Below are 16624 nucleotides of genomic sequence, written 5' to 3' on the forward strand. Positions count from 1 at the left end.
TGACCCAAGCGGAAAACAGTCACACTTTCTCCCTTTCCCGTGTACAGTAAATGGCCACCCAACAACTAGGCTGCAGTCTTGGTTCTTTGCATCCATCTGTATAAAACAAGGCCGCTGCATTAATATTCACGAAGGGAACCCGGTCTTCTGATTATTGATCACAGCTTCACTTTCTAAATAATCGCACTCTGCTTTGTAATGGACTAGCCAGTTTAAAATAGAAAATGTAATTACCGTACTGTCAGCTTTGCCTGGATGGTGAATGTCAAGAGTAATTTGTGCAATCAATTACATTTGAGAAGTCTTCTTAGCTTTATATTGTTTAAATATGTCACCAAACCTAAGCATGTTTATTTTACAGTTACCTGTAGCAACTAATCCGATGACAACTGCCTGTTGTTCTTCATTTTGAACTATAGCCTAAAACGCTAACATGGATTACAGTTGAAACCATAACATTTTTTTTCACCACACACACACACGCATGTGCATGTTAATGTACAACTGCTCCACCCCATTGCGCGTGCAACATTATTTTGCAGTTCACAGTGGACGGTGTTGTACATATCCATGTATGTCATGAACTGATAAACACCTTACGCGTAGCTATCTACTGTAGGCTACACCCATCTTGAAACTGGATGTTCCGCTTTAGCACGAACCACGAATATCAACTGATTTAAGGACAGTTCAGTTGGAACGGAGAACGATTATACATATTTATTTGCATTCATTTTTGCCTGACTCGGGAGCAGCAATGTAGTAAAATGTACAATTCTGTGTAGATGCTGGCTTCTCTAAAGTTGGCACCACAAGAGTGATTCGCCTTGTCAGCTCCAAACGTTTAAAAACAATACAGAATAAGTATTCAGTAAGGTATAATCAAAGACGTATGCATAAACATGTTGTTCGAGTACATGTTCGGTTATGGCAATATCAAGGTACTCACTTAACAAAGCGATAGACCGTGGCTTTACAACTTGTGCATCTCTTTGTGCCACGTCTCCTATTGCCGATTAACTCTTTCACCAGACAGGCAAGGCAATGATTTGCAACTTGCAAGGATGTTAAACGGCGTCTTTTTAAGATCCCCGACGAGCTCACGTTGACGTTACAAGTACCCAATGAGGTGTAACCTCTGTGGGTGTCGATGGCTGTCATTGGCTGGTAGGAGGAGAGCGCTGCGCAAAACCAGAAAGGCTGGGTACTTGGCGTTCAGAAGTCTGCCAGATGAGATCATTGGGTCTGTTCGTGGGACAGGGAGATTATATAAATGCATAAAGTAAAATACATTTGAAAAGACATTATTAGACTTTTGCGATTGGAAATAAATCTAAACAGCAAAATACGAATTGCGCGAATAAGTGTAACTGAGTTTTTTTCCCCTCAGCTATGTAGGTATATTTACTGGAAATAGTTACTTTATTTATGAACTGTATTTTTCGTAGGGATGTATCGAATTCCTATATTGCAGTGACGTATCTAAAACCAAAGCTTACAAATTAACAGTCGAGGATCAAACGGCTACATTAATCAAGACAACAGAATGGTTTTCGGTTGATAAGACCAAAGGGGACACGTTCGTGGTCAGAGAAGCCTTACTTTTCGTCTTTCTACGGACTAAGATGGTGGGAAATGTCAGTTCAAGTCTGAAGGAATAAAACACAAGTGCTCTTCTTATCTGAGATGATTGTGCTATTCGTTCTGCTCTGTTTCTTGGATGGGGTGGTCTCCCAGATACGCTATTCTGTTCCGGAGGAACAGGACCATGGGACCTTTGTGGGGAATATTGCCGAGGATTTGGGCTTGGACATAACAAAACTTTCAGCACGGAGGTTCCAAACAGTGCCCAGCTCGAGGACTCCATATTTGGAAGTGAATTTGGAGAACGGGGTGCTTTTTGTGAATGAAAAAATCGACAGGGAGCTGATCTGCAAACAGAGTGCCACTTGCCTTCTGCACTTGGAGGTGTTTTTAGAAAACCCATTGGAGCTTTTCCGCGTTGAAATTGAAATCGTGGATATCAATGACAATCCACCAAGCTTTCCTGAGACTGACATTACCGTAGAAATTTCAGAAAGTGCCACCATCGGAACCCGCTTTCCGCTGGAGAGCGCCTTCGACCCAGACGTTGGCACCAATGCGCTGCGCACTTACGAGATCACCACAAACAGCTATTTTTACCTCGACGTGCAAACGCAGGGAGATGGAAACAAGTTCGCCGAACTGGTGCTCGAAAAGCCACTTGACAGGGAGCAGCAAGCGGTGCACAGGTACGTACTGACAGCGGTAGATGGCGGCTTGCCTCAAAGGACTGGTACTGCGCTGCTTGTGGTTAAGGTGCTCGACTCCAACGATAACGTCCCAGTATTTGACCAGTCAGTATATACCGTGAGTATGCCTGAAAATTCCCCTGTGGGCACACTAGTAATTCAGCTTAACGCCACGGATATGGACGAGGGTCAGAACGGCGAAATTTTGTATTCTTTCAGTAATCACATCGCTCCTAGAGTAAAGGAACTGTTTAATATTGACGCCCGGACCGGCAGGCTTGAAGTGAGCGGGGAGGTGGACTACGAGGAGAGCAGCATGTATCAAATATACGTGCAGGCAAAAGACCTCGGACCCAACGCAGTCCCTGCTCACTGTAAAGTTCTGCTCAAAGTGATAGATGTGAACGACAATGCTCCCGAGATCAGCTTCAGCACCGTGACCGAGTCGGTAAGCGAAAATGCCGCCCCCGGCACTGTGATTGCATTGCTCAGTGTAACCGACAAAGACTCTGGGGAAAACGGACAGATTCACTGCGAAATCCTCGGAGACGTACCTTTCAAGCTCAAATCGTCATTTAGGAATTATTACACAATTGTTACTGATGGACCTTTGGACAGAGAGAACGCCGATTCGTACACAATCACGGTAATTGCCAGAGATAAAGGTATTCCTTCTCTTGCTTCAAGTAAGTCCATTAAAGTACAAGTGTCGGATGAAAATGACAATGCACCAATTTTTACTCAACCTATTTATGATGTATATGTGACTGAAAACAATGTGCCGGGTGCTTATATTTACGCCGTGAGCGCTTTAGATCCAGACATCGGACAAAATGCTTACATTTCTTACTCCATAATGGAGTGCGCAATTCAGGGGATGTCCGTTTCTACCTATGTTTCAATCAACTCCGAAAACGGATATCTTTATGCCCTGAGGTCATTTGATTACGAACAATTAAAAGATTTTAGCTTTATGGTTCAAGCGAAGGACTCTGGAAGCCCAGAATTATGGTCCAATGCCACAGTCAACGTAATTATAGTGGACCAAAACGATAACCCCCCATCAGTCATAGCCCCTCTTGGCAAAAATGGCACAGCAAAGCAACCCTTGCCAAGATCCGCGGAACCTGGATACTTGGTGACCCGCATTGTTGCCATGGATCCGGACGACGGCGAGAACGCCCGCCTGTCTTACCGTATACAAAAAGGAAACGAAAATGGGATGTTTCGCATGGATTGGAGGACTGGTGAATTAAGAACTGCGAGGAGAGTATCAACCAAAAGAGACCCTCACCAACTTTACGACTTGTTGATTGAGGTGATGGATCACGGACAGCCACCCCTGTCCTCTACGGCCAGCGTTATCGTCATGCTGGTCGACAGCATTGTCGAGGGCCACAGTGGTGACCGGGGTTCATCTAAAGCAAAAGAAAACTCGCTCGATTTGACTCTAATTCTCATCATTGCACTGGGTTCAGTGTCGTTCATCTTTCTTTTGGCGATGATTGTCCTCGCCATTAGATGTCAAAAGGACAAAAAGCTGAACATTTACACATGCCTGGCCAGCGACTGTTGCTTGTGCTGCAGCTCGTGCTGTAGCAGGCAGGCGCGAGCCCGAAAGAAAAAGCTTAGCAAGTCAGATATAATGCTGGTGCAGAGCGCTAATGTCACCAGCTCCGCACAGGTCCCGGTTGAGGAATCAGGGAGCTTCGGTTCCCACCATCAAAACCAGAACTATTGCTACCAGGTATGTCTCACCCCGGAATCGGCAAAAACTGATCTCATGTTCCTAAAGCCGTGTAGTCCCGCTAGGAGCACAGACACTGACCACAATCCCTGTGGAGCCATAGTGACAGGTTATACAGACCAGCAGCCTGACATCATATCTAACGGCAGCATTTTATCAAACGAGGTAAGAATCTTGATATACCTCTACATGGCATGCGCTGAATTATCAGAAATATGCGTAATTGATAGTGTCATTAGATTCACAATAAATGTTGCCTTTGCATAAATGCATTCGTTTGTGTATTACCATAATTCTTTGCAATTAGCACTCCGAGTACAGGTTTGGTTTGTATTTTTTAATAATTGAACATTGACACCCCTGCCTCTCTAGAAATTGTACGAGCGATGCTGTTGCTTTATTTTGTTCACACACCATGCATCACCGTTTTGAGATTAGGATGAAATTACGCAAAGCAATGCAGCCAAAACTATGAGGATGTTGATGATAGTAACGATTATGATGATGATGATGATGATTATTATTATTATTATTATTATTATTATTATTATTATTATTATTATTATTATTATTATTATTATTATTTCTGCTTGTAGTACATAATAATAATATAATTGTTTTTGCTTATTTGACATAAACATGTCAATTAATTTTGTTGCATGCGCAAGGGCACTCTCGTCCTATGAATGCAGATTAAGTATGCTTAGCACAGTCTTGCAGACGACCGCCAGAACAAAGATTGGCCTTTAAAATAAGTATTTGAATGAATCCGTTCATCACGTAATCGTATTTAACCCGTGCTGTTTCGGTGGTTCCCAAGCGAAGAGATAAATTAAGCCATAGCGATTATACCAGTGAACACGTTACAGTTTTCTGAACGTTGGCATGTAGGCTATTTGCCTTAATCTACTCCAGTGGATAAGTAATTGTGTTTGTAGCATTATTATCAGTTTTGTTCGCTGTGCTATTACACTCTATAGATTTATATTCGTTTGCATGTTGAAAAGGATGTGTTTCTTTTAGACAAAACACCAGCGAGCGGAACTCAGTTACCTCGTTGACAGACCGCGCCGCGTTAACAGGTAAGGGTGCATGACTTTAGTGTTATCCAGTGACCGACTAAAAAATGCTCCCCCCACTCCCTCCTCCCCTCTCCTTATCACTCCAGTAAGTACGTAAGCAAATAAAATAATAAGCAAATACAATATCACATACTGTACAAATTATATTTGTATATAGTATCACATATAGTACGACGCCAAATTGATTATTTATTCATTTATTTTTTTTAATGTTTTTTTTTTTTTCCTGGTGAATATCCAGTTTCAATTCAACCTCGCCTTTTTTCAGTTCTGCTTTCCAGGAAGCAGATATTGTGAGTTCCAAAGACAGTGGACACGGCGACAGTGAACAAGGAGACAGCGACCACGACGCCACCAATCGAGGTCATTCGTCTGGTGAGTGCTTATGTGATTATCGATTGATACGGTGTGGTTCTCTTGTTTGAAGGGACTCGATTTGGTTCTCCATACAGATACAAAGTCTCGTTTTTCCGCGATAGCTTTTTGTTGCTGGGTTTATTGGAGACGTGGTTGTGTTGGAAATTTGAACCACGGATTATGTTGCAGTTTGCGGTCAGAGGGCAGTATATTCCGGAATTTCTTACCGTTCACCGGAGTGTGGTGCTGAAAGGACAGCAATTTGCAAGGCGTGCGTTCGGAAATCATTATGGAATTCGAGTTTAACTCTCTGCATGGTTATTTGCGTTACTGTCATCTTCCTGTCAGCTTCGACCAGTCTGACCCTTCTCCTCTGACCTCTCTCATTAACAGTGCATTTTTGCTCACTCGATGATTCTTGTTTTTTCACACAATTCTCTAGATACTGTTTTGTGTCAAAAATCCCAGGAGATCAGCAGTTTGATATATGCAAACCACCCTGTGTGGCACCAACAATAATTTCACAGTCAAGTGACTTAGATCACATTTCGTCCCCATTCTGACATTTGATCTAAACAACAGCTGAACCTCTTAACCATGCTGCTGCAATATTTGCATTAACAAACTGGTGTACAGGTCTACCTAACACATTGCCCACTGAAATATTACTGATGTGATCATGCCTCTTGTAAAAATGAACTGGACAGTAAATATTCCAAGGTCGAAGAGTTAAAGATGCAATTTTATTGTCAGACAGGGTCTTCATCACAATTTAAATTGGCAACACTTACCAAACAAAAGCACCCCTGACCTGCACAGCTAATTGAATTCCACTGTTTATAAATATGCAGTTTTAATGAGGCCTTCCTGGGTGGACATTAGCCAATCACTACTTGAGGAATAGAACTGAATTTAGAATGAAACTGACTTACCATTGATGGCGTGATGTGCTGTGCTTGAAACACAACGGGAAAATTGGAAATTCATACACTTTGTACCATCCATGTCCCTGCCATGCCCTTCCCACCCACATTCCTCACATTTATCATTTCACACAAGTGATGATATGCTGGTTCTTTTTAAAAACGTAATTTATTCACACACACATGCACACTTTCTTTCTTTTTCTCTATCTCTCTCTCTCTCAACATACTATCACAATTTTCTCTCCATTGCTAATGTATGGCAGTTGGGTTTGACGTTTAATGCATTAATTTAATATCCAAGGTATGAGTGGATTATGAATTAGTGATATGTGCAGACTCTGTGTTACATAGTCACATGTTAAAATGCATATTTATCTCATTTTAATCAGCTAGCACCAACCATGTTGCAACAATGAAGCAAAACTTCGACTAGGTTCTGTGGATTGACAGGCAGTACTGCTGAGAGTCCCAATCAGATCCACTCTTCCCATATATATATAACTGTGGACAATGGGTGGAATTTGCAAAAGGTGTTCTAATGTAAAATTGCTATATAGCTAACCTAGATAGCTAACCTAACATAACAGAAATAATGTGTATGTCTGTGTATATTTTTGCATAATAGAGCACATTTTCTTCTTAGCATATTTCTACCTTTGTTGAAGGCTAATTGTGGAATCTAATCTAACCATTATGGTGCATTGTGGGAAATCTAAGGGAATACATTTTTAGTATGTTACATTGGCTTTGCTGGTTAAATTTAGTGTGTTTATATGTGCTGGTGCTAAACAACACTTTAAGCTCACTTACAGTTGGTTCATTCCTCAAAACAACATGGCTCTTTCTAGTTAGGATATAATTTGTGTGGAAAAAAATGTGTTTGTCCATCTCTTTAATTTCGATTTTCTCTCCATCTAAGATTGTATTACATTTATACACAATTTATTTTTTGACAGTTAATTTTCAGTTTTTAATGGCATTCCTGTGTTACATACAGACAGCAGTTGGCAAATGCACCAGGCACTGTTAGTCGACTGTTACTCGAAGAGGAGTGACTGTATGTGGTCTTTGTAGGCCGTCCCTGCATTTCATCTGCAGTTCACGTTAGCGCAGCACTGCACAGCTCACTGCTCAGTAATTTGTTTTCAGACCTCTGCATGCCAATTATCAAATGAAGGTTATTATCAAGGTTTGGGCCTGTGATGCTTGATTTTTTTTTTTGCACTGAATTTTAAAAGAAACCGTTTTAAGGGGAATTAGTTTTTGCATCTACACCACTGCGTTCTGCTTCAGTCCAGCAAGCTGGCAGACCTGTTGACTGTACTCTGAAATAGCTGTGATGAACAGGCCTTAACCTGACGTTTTGGAATATGGAAAAAGGCTGGTTAACACCCTTACCCATCACATTTTTGGCTCGTAGTCAGGCTCCTCTTTGGGAGGGGAGGGGGGAACGACGGAGCACTTAGCGCACATTCACCCCATGAGCATTTCAAAGGTACTAACTAGAGAAATAGACCTTTTCTTTTTTCCATTTCAATTAAGAATTTTTTTTATCCAAAGCACCTTGCATATCTCACTGTTTTACGTATAATGGATTTACAGCGAGGGTGGCCCAATTTTTATCTGAAAAGGACCAATGTGGGTGCAGGTTTTTGTTTTAATGAGGACACCCGATTCAGCTAATTGACCAGCCATAGTCTTCAACCAAGACCTTGATAAGTACAATAATATATGTTTGGACACCCCAGATTTACAAAGTAGGCTATTTCCTCAAGCAATTGAGTTTACCCACCTTGCTCAAGGCTACAAGGGTAGGCATTGTCCCTACTTGAGACCTGAACCCACAACCTCTAAAGGCCCTTTTCCAACGGGTTGCAGGATCTAAACGCAGGCAGGAACTATCCATTGCAGGAAGTAAGGAGTTTGTTTGTGTTTGCTTTCCCACCGCACCTCCAGAACCTGTGGTCAAGAACTGTCTTACTGGTCTGTCTGCCATGGCAGTTCTTCAGATTTCTTTTTCTGGCATTGTTTAGCTGTGATCTTTGCCAACTTCAGCTAAATGCAAAGCAATCTTTCGGTACCTTTCTGTTTGCCGACGCAAATTCCCTCTGACCTGGATATTCTCTACACTGATCATAGCTTGCACCACATTGCACTAAAGTCATAGATGTCATTTTATAGCTATGTTATAGCTATGAGATTAGATTTTATTTCCTGTAGCTATACCTCTGGCGTTATTATTGATGCACCACTTAAAGCATGTCAAATGTGTTAATGTTTGCTACAAAGAAATCTCTGTGCACTGTACATGATTTATGTGCATTCGGGACACATATCTCATTTATTTTGAGTGAAACGTTATGCCATGAATCACCAGTGGCCCAAGAGAACCGGCTATTCATCTATAATCTGTACATATTACATTTAATTATGGCAGCACTAACGTTATTGGCCATATTGTATAAATATATGCTGTTGCAAGTAAAAGGGTACTTATTGGTGATCATGTCAATTTATATTTGTAGTTTTGTAATCTGTCCTAAACTAATTTCTTTCAAATTTGAAAATAAGTTCTACCAGGCTTTTAAAAATGGCAGTTGGTTCACAGGAAGTTTGTGGTTGACGAATCTGCAGTGTACAAAACTGATAACTCCAACCTATATTTCCTGGTACCTGAAAAAAGTACTACCTCAAGAGCAGGGAATAAAGGGAGAAGTAACCATCCCCCAGGAATCTAAATTGGCCGTGGTTGAAAAGGGCTTTAGTTCCTGAGTTCCCCAATAAGTTCCTGAAAATGTTCCTGTGGTGGAAAAAAGTCCAGCCCCTTAACCATTATACTATACTATTACTCAATGAAAACATTAAATAACAAGAGGCAGGCCTTTTAAATAACTCCTTCATTAGTTAGTTAAACATATAGCTGTAATATTCAGCTGCAAAAAGGCACAGTTTATATGTGCTTAACTTACAGTGTCTCATTACCTGGAAAGAAGAATTATTTATTTTGTCGGCAGTGTGCCGTTTACAAAGGGGGCACCATAGCACTTGCACTTTTCCGAGGAACTCACCTGCAAGATTTCACACTGTGTGGGTGACAGCACTATAAAAGAGATAGTGCTGACTGGAACAGATACACTTACCGAGCACTTCATTAGGAACATTTTTATATTCTATCTGCTTATTCATGTGATTATCTAATCAGCCAATTGTGTGGCAGCAGTGCAATGCATACAATCATGTAGATAGGGGTCAGGAGCCTCAGTTAATGTTCATATCAACCATCAGGATAGGGGAAAAATGTGATCGAAGTGACTTTGACCGTAGAATGATTGTTGGTGGCAGACAGGGTGGTTTGAGTATCTCAGAAACTGCTGATTTCCTGGGATTTTCACATACTAATCCCTAGAGTTTGCAAAGAATGGTGCAAAAAAATCCAGTGAGCAGCAGTTCTGCAGACAGAAACACCTTGTTAATGAGAGAGGTCAGAGGAGAATGGCCAGACTGGTCAAAGGTGACAGGAAGGTTACAGTAATGCAAATAACCACACATTACAACAGTAGTATGCAGAAGAGCACCTCTGAACACACAACGCATCATAACTCTAAGTGGATAGGCTACAGCAGTAGAAGTCTAAAAAATAAGTCTAATAAATACCTAGTCTAATAAGTGCTCAGTGAGTGTACATCTCTTAGTGATGGTTGCCTGGTGGGAATCAGGTGTGTTGTTGGGAGGAATAGATGCAAGAGCAACCTGGGGAAGCCTGGCTGACTGCTGTGGAGTGCCAGTTAGAGTCAGGCAGTTTTCTTTCATCGGTTCACATCTTGAGAAGGTGAAAGTTTACACAAATCTCAATTTGAGACAACATGAGCTAGCCAGCTGTTTTACAGGTAACTGATCTTACTGACCGGTGAGCAATGTTGCAGCCACACCAACAACAGCCACACCAATAATAATAATACAAATAATAATAATACAAATAATAATAATACAAATAATAATAATAATAATAATAAAATAATAATATAATTAATTATAATAATAGTAGTAGTAGTAGTAGTAGTAGTAGTAATAATAATAATAATAATAATAATAATAATAATAATAATATTAATAATAATAAAAATAATAATAACTGTGCTATGTATCACTCAACTCATCTACTGCCAGTGTTTGGCACATAATGGGGCCATTTTACATCTGAAAAATCATTTGCTCTTTGAATCTTTGGGACGAAACTGAAATAATATGTCCATTAGTCATGTTATGTTTTTATTTATAAGTTTCAACGCAATCAGTATTATCAATATTCAGTCAACAAATTTTTTTCAGTTCAAGCAAATTTGTTGTCATTGGAGATTGCTAGGATTTGAGACATTGGGGGATTGTTTGGAACTTGGCGATCCATGTTTCTGAATTAGCATATGCATTTTATTGCGAGATAAAGTACTAAGTACCATGGTGACCAAAAATGACACAATGGTTAGTGCATTTCACTGCAGGATAAATATATGTATTATAAATGTATTGTAAAATGAACATAGTATGTAGTAGAAAGCAGTCAAGGAAGGAGTTCTTCTTCTTCTTCTTCTTCTTCTTCTTCTTCTTCTTCTTATTAATATTATTATTATTATTCTTGTTTTTTACTTAATTCCAAACTTCAGATTTTCCCCAAAGCCCCATTTTATATCTTTGTAATAAAAAGACCTACTTGACATCTCTATAATAAGTAGTGAGGTGTGACCTTTAATCCTTCTGATCAGAAAAGCTTCCCAAGACAGATGATACAAGGTTTATCAGCGGGACAGATTCGTCCAGCTACCCCTTTTGATCTTTAGCAGAATAGCTCCTGCCACAAGGAATTAGTGTTTGGATATTTGGCGTCTTCACGTGGGCATCTTCACAAGTGCATCTTCACATGTGCTCTTGGTGTCTTGACTCAACTTCAAATCTGTCCAAGCCAGTTCCACAAACTATGTGAGAAGCTGGAGTATTAGTTTTTTTGCTCTCAGGCTCTCATTTTTCACATTGTGCCAATTTAAATATTTATTTGTGTTTGTATTTATTGTATTTTATTGTATTTATCCACAAATGTTCACAAAAATAATTGAACAAAAACCGAAATAAGAATAGAAATACATTGTTTGCAATAGTACATATTCCTGTTCTGTAAATTACACATTTGTCATTAAGCATGGATAAGAATAATGTATACATTGTAGAGTGACAGGGGGAGTCACTACACCAAGCGACCATGTTAAACAAAAATGATAAAAGGTCTCCGCTTTATTGTCAACGGATATCTTTGGAAGTGTACCCTGTCCTCATGGATTTTTCTCTGTGTCCTGTCGTTCTAGGCGCTGATCTTTTTTCAAATTGCACAGAAGAGTGCAAAGCCCTCGGGCACTCCGACAGATGTTGGATGCCCTCATTTGTGCCATCAGACGGTCGTCAGGCCGCAGATTACCGTAGCAATCTGCATGTCCCAGGGATGGACTCTGTGCCCGACACTGAGGTATTTGAAACTCCAGAACAAACTGGGGACAGATCATTCTCCACCTTTGGCAAAGAGAAGTCACATCACGGCACCCTAGAGAGGAAAGAGTTTGATGCACTTCTGCCTAGCACACGCGCGCCTTACAAACCTCCCTATTTGTGTGAGTATTTTCTTAGCTGCTAACTTCGATCCGATACCGACCAGACTAAAATCCAAAAATGGCTGGAAGTGCCATTAAATTCTTTTCACTGCAATCCATTCCTTTCATTTTGTCTCTGATACTAATAATGCCTTGATTTTTTTCTTCTAAAAATGCCTCCTTTGTTTTTTTGTCTTTAAATTTCCATTGCCTGTGAATCTTCTCCTCCACTGTTTTGTGCATTTAATACTGGCAACTGATTTAAATTGGCTGTAGCGTGTGTGATTAATCTAGACTAGAACAGTTGACACCAAAAAATGTGTGTTGTGACTTTTCATTGACATTAAATACTTCATCACCACTTCCAATTCCACCAAACTTGATGTTGTTTTATGAAAAATTTGCCATACCTATTTTGTTAGCTTTACCCATGGTGACTTACAAATCGCTTATATATTTTTAAAAATTGATGGCACTATGCAATTTGCATTGCTGCTGAAGGCCCATCTTATCTCTGCCATTTAAAAGTGAAGCTTGGGGCTTTTACATCAAATGATTGCCAAATTCCATCTGGCTTCATTTTTAGAAATATATGTGACATTTACTCACTGATTTGTTTAATTTTGGGACTTAAACAGAATTTAAACAAAGAATAATAAACTTATTTTACCCAACGTGTAATAGATATTTTTGACCTGGCCATGGCACCCATTGTTAACACTTGGCTTGCTTTCAGCTCAGATAATAACAGTATGAACATTTAAATAATATAGGTTTCTGTACTTGCTGTAACAGTGCAGAAAATTACTGCTGCAGATAAAAATAATATATGCCTCATGCATATAACATTATTGTAAAGCTAATTTTAGTAACAGTTAATATAAACCAAATAAAATGCATGATTGTCCATGACTTTCATGCAATGCTGCACTTGCACACTCTGTTCCCAAAAATGTAAAATCTGAAGCAATCTTTGGCTACAAAGAAGTATCACCTAACTCTGGCCCATTAGGTTTGCCCATTTGTTGACTTAGTTACTCAGAAGTTGAAGACAAAGCACACTTGGGTATGCATTAAACCTGTTACAATGGTCTAATGGTTTAATTGGAACTCGGGGAAGTGGAAATATTCTCAACGGAAGTTTTCCCAAAATAAAAGCCATTTCCCACAGACTTTGATCTCTATTCACCCTGCCTTTATTGATGACTGAGTCGATACAATCGGTAGACTCGGGGCCTGATGCACTAAGCCTTTTGCAATGATTGCAGCTGTATCAAACTGGCGCACGGGGCTAGAACCGCAGTGGGCGTGTGATCTACTCGAATCACAGTAAGATGCGCTTCTGTCCTTAATACATACGCATTTAAGAGTGGATTGCACAAATAAAGGGTGGAGATATTATAAGTGTGGCTGATTATGTATTCCGCTGAATTTACAAAAGTTCACGCAATTAACGAGGGTCGAAATGTGGGTGAAATTCCTCGACCTCTAAAGAGCAGGCGTAAACCGAGGCAGAAGACAGAGACACAGATATAGGCTTCGAAGATTCGCTGAAATAATCTTTGTAACAAGAAGCACACTATTTCACCCTCCAGAGCAAGAAATAATCAACCAGATTATTAATAATATAATTTCATAATTTCAAATAATATTAATTCATTATTAATGATTGCAGCCAGGCAATAATTAATGGTTGGTGTTTGTCACAGAAAATATTGAAAAAACTGAAGTTTAAGAAAATCAGTCTTGACCCAAGTTAAAATATGAGTAGGCTAAATGCAATGATATGCTGCTTTTAATCACTTTTGTCCATCACGGAAAGAGCATGTGTTTGTTTTGATTAGTAATCCTCCAAAACAATTGCGGAAAACAAATGGAGATTTAAAGGGACTGCCAAAAAATAGGAAATCCCATGTGACTTCTGTCAAAAACACCCAGCCATACAAATATTTACGCTTCTGGGAGAAATAAAAGATGTACTGGTACATCCACACGTTCCCAGTATATCTCGGCAATAGTGAAGGTCATTGCAACATTACATCTCACATTTTATTCAAACAAGAATAGCTGCTACCACTGCTGGAATACGTAACTACACATTTTGTCCTGCACTGGATACGCTTTTACATGACAGCTGATACATGGATATCACCACACGCAGTGAAGATATATAAAGCACTAAACACCTGTTTTAACTGCGCTGTTTAAGATCTGCCTCTTTCGCAAAATAATGAGCTGTAGCCTTCATTAAATAAAAAGACGTTAATTTCAGGCAGACTGCGACCGCACCAACACACTATCGCCAGGCCGCACACAGCTTTGTGTACGTAAATGTGAACATAGGATGTAGAAATCCAAATTATGGGTGGGCGGAGGGGGGTGGGTTATGAAGAATGTAACGATAGAGTCATATCAGAATGGAGGGGGATTGGACTTTGTACAATGTTTGTAGTGATCTACAGCCAATTTAAATGATTTACCATTGTTGCCGGCCTTAATGAACAAAGCATGCACTTTCTATGTTAATTTCCCAAAGGTAATAATTTAAACATTACCCTGCATGCTATTTGACTAATATAACAGAGTGCCTTCATGTGTACAGTTTTAACGTAATGAAGCTGAGAGAGGGATTTACTGAAGCATCCTTTCCCAAACCATGAATGTACCCATTTGGATAACTCGTCTATAACTCCACAGAAACAAACTGCTCAGTTGTCAGACAAACTTAATTTCAAACATTGCTTTTTTTTTTTTCTGCTTACAGCACGGAAAAGGATTTGCTAGTTCCTTTCGCGTGGACATACCTGAGACAGCATGAATTTGCACAATAGTCGACCGACAAACAAAGGCATCCGTTTCAGCATCATTACCCTACCTTACCTTTGGATTTTTCTTCCTTGGGGGGACAGAGAAAAAAACGATGGCTGCAGCGAAGGACCTAACCGCTCTCAGCAGGTCTGAGAAATGAGTTGAGATGGAACTATAACGGAAGACAAAATTTAACAAAAGACAAAAACAAGAAACAAAACTGTCGAGGTGGGCCACACCTCTCTGATCTGTGTGTGCCTGTTTACAGCACTATGTAGGTCCTCTAACTTCACTGAGCCCTTTAGTTGTTTATATTCACACCGAGAAGCCAATTGTACAGGAAGTATTTGTGCATTATAAATGCAATATCACTGTTTTAGACTTGACTGTTTTATATTCTGTTTGTGTGGTCAGGTGTTTCCCAAAATCTATTCCAACTTTATAAGGAAGATTGTGGTCATTTTTTGTTTTTTTTGTTTTTTTTGTTTTCTTTTTTTTTCAAAAATGAAAACAACAAAAAAAAGCTTTTTTTCCACACTTTGGGTCAGGACAGCATTGGCCCACAAAGTAATTAGAGACAAATCTAATTCTGTAGTTTATATCATGTGTGCAAAGTGTTTACTGTACTATTTTAAAGCTTCTTAATAAATATGAATCTATCTATATAAATCTATCTATATATACATATACTTTTCTGAAAGTGTGGTATCCATTGGTCAGTTTCTTATTCACCATAGAATTTCATAAACTGACGTTAAGTGCTGCGGATGGCTTGTGACATTACAGTGGGTTTTTAAATGGAAGGCCTTATTTCCACTCCCACCAAGTTTATTATTTTTATTTTTTATTTATGTTATTTTTTTTCACTTTGAATATTGACATTCATGTCTATAAATAAAAGAAAGTAATTTAGATTTGAATCCATGGTAATTCTGTGTTATTGTAACCAAAAATGGTCAATTTAAAAAAGAAGCTAAATATCAAAGGTATACATACATAAAACACACACAAGCTAAATGCCAGGAGTTGGTTAATAAACAGGAAAATGCAAAAACGTTTTGGCTCATGTTTTTTTTCTCTTTTTATTTTTCTCATAAGGCAAGTGGTTATGTACTGGGCGGTTTACTCAAACATATTATGGATCCTAACAGCTCCTGCACATACAGAGCGTTTACCTGAAAAACTCATTCTACAAACCAATCATTTTTTCATTGAACAGTGACGCTATTTTTGTTTTTACATTCTACATTCCTCATGTCCACGATTCAGAAATAATTGTTTTAGAAGTTAACCATGCACCATGTGAGGTACAAGGCAGGATCCCGCTAGCCTGACATTGCTCTCGGTAGGCTATTGTAGGTAGCAGGCAGTATGTTGTGAGTGTGAGTGCTGTGCTTGTGTGTCCCAGATGCAGAGTATAAATTAATTAATTACAAAAAGCATTTACATGTATTATTACAAAAATAATAACCTATTAATAATAATTGAATATGAAGGAAACAGGGCAGAATCACTCTGCTTGAAAATGATATATTGTCTGAATAGTTTGCTTGGTGTCCCCAGGTCCTTTCTCAAGGAATAAATCTTCATTTTGGTGACTATATATTTTGAAGGCAAACAGCAAACTGTGCTGCAGGTTTATATTGGCCCCACATTATCTTAATTATTCAATTCTGTGATATTAATATGAAGTGCCAAAATCGTATGCCCTTTCATGTGATATTGCCTTAATGCATCTGCTGTTGCATAAAAAGAAACATTTTTCCTTAGGTGAAATTTAGAGTTGAGGGTACAGATA

General features: G+C 39.2%; 1 protein-coding gene across 3 annotated transcripts; it reads left to right on the forward strand.

The window, feature by feature from the left end:
* The first annotated feature begins 1238 nt into the window (after positions 1–1238).
* pcdh10b (protocadherin 10b) lies at positions 1239–15495 on the forward strand. 3 transcript variants are annotated; one of them, XM_061251686.1, is made up of 5 exons: positions 1239–4185; positions 5044–5102; positions 5371–5477; positions 11740–12039; positions 14783–15495. In XM_061251686.1, exons 1-5 carry the CDS (start codon positions 1687–1689, stop codon positions 14800–14802), a joined length of 2985 nt encoding a protein of 994 aa, XP_061107670.1. In that variant the 5' UTR covers positions 1239–1686; the 3' UTR covers positions 14803–15495. The 3 variants fall into 3 exon arrangements, with proteins under 3 accessions (XP_061107670.1, XP_061107671.1, XP_061107672.1); XM_061251687.1 differs by having other exon boundaries at positions 11740–11897; XM_061251688.1 differs by having other exon boundaries at positions 1239–4020.
* The last annotated feature ends 1129 nt before the right edge of the window (positions 15496–16624 follow it).

Source organism: Conger conger, chromosome 8 (genome assembly GCF_963514075.1).
Source record: "Conger conger chromosome 8, fConCon1.1, whole genome shotgun sequence".
Lineage (NCBI taxonomy): Eukaryota > Metazoa > Chordata > Actinopteri > Anguilliformes > Congridae > Conger > Conger conger.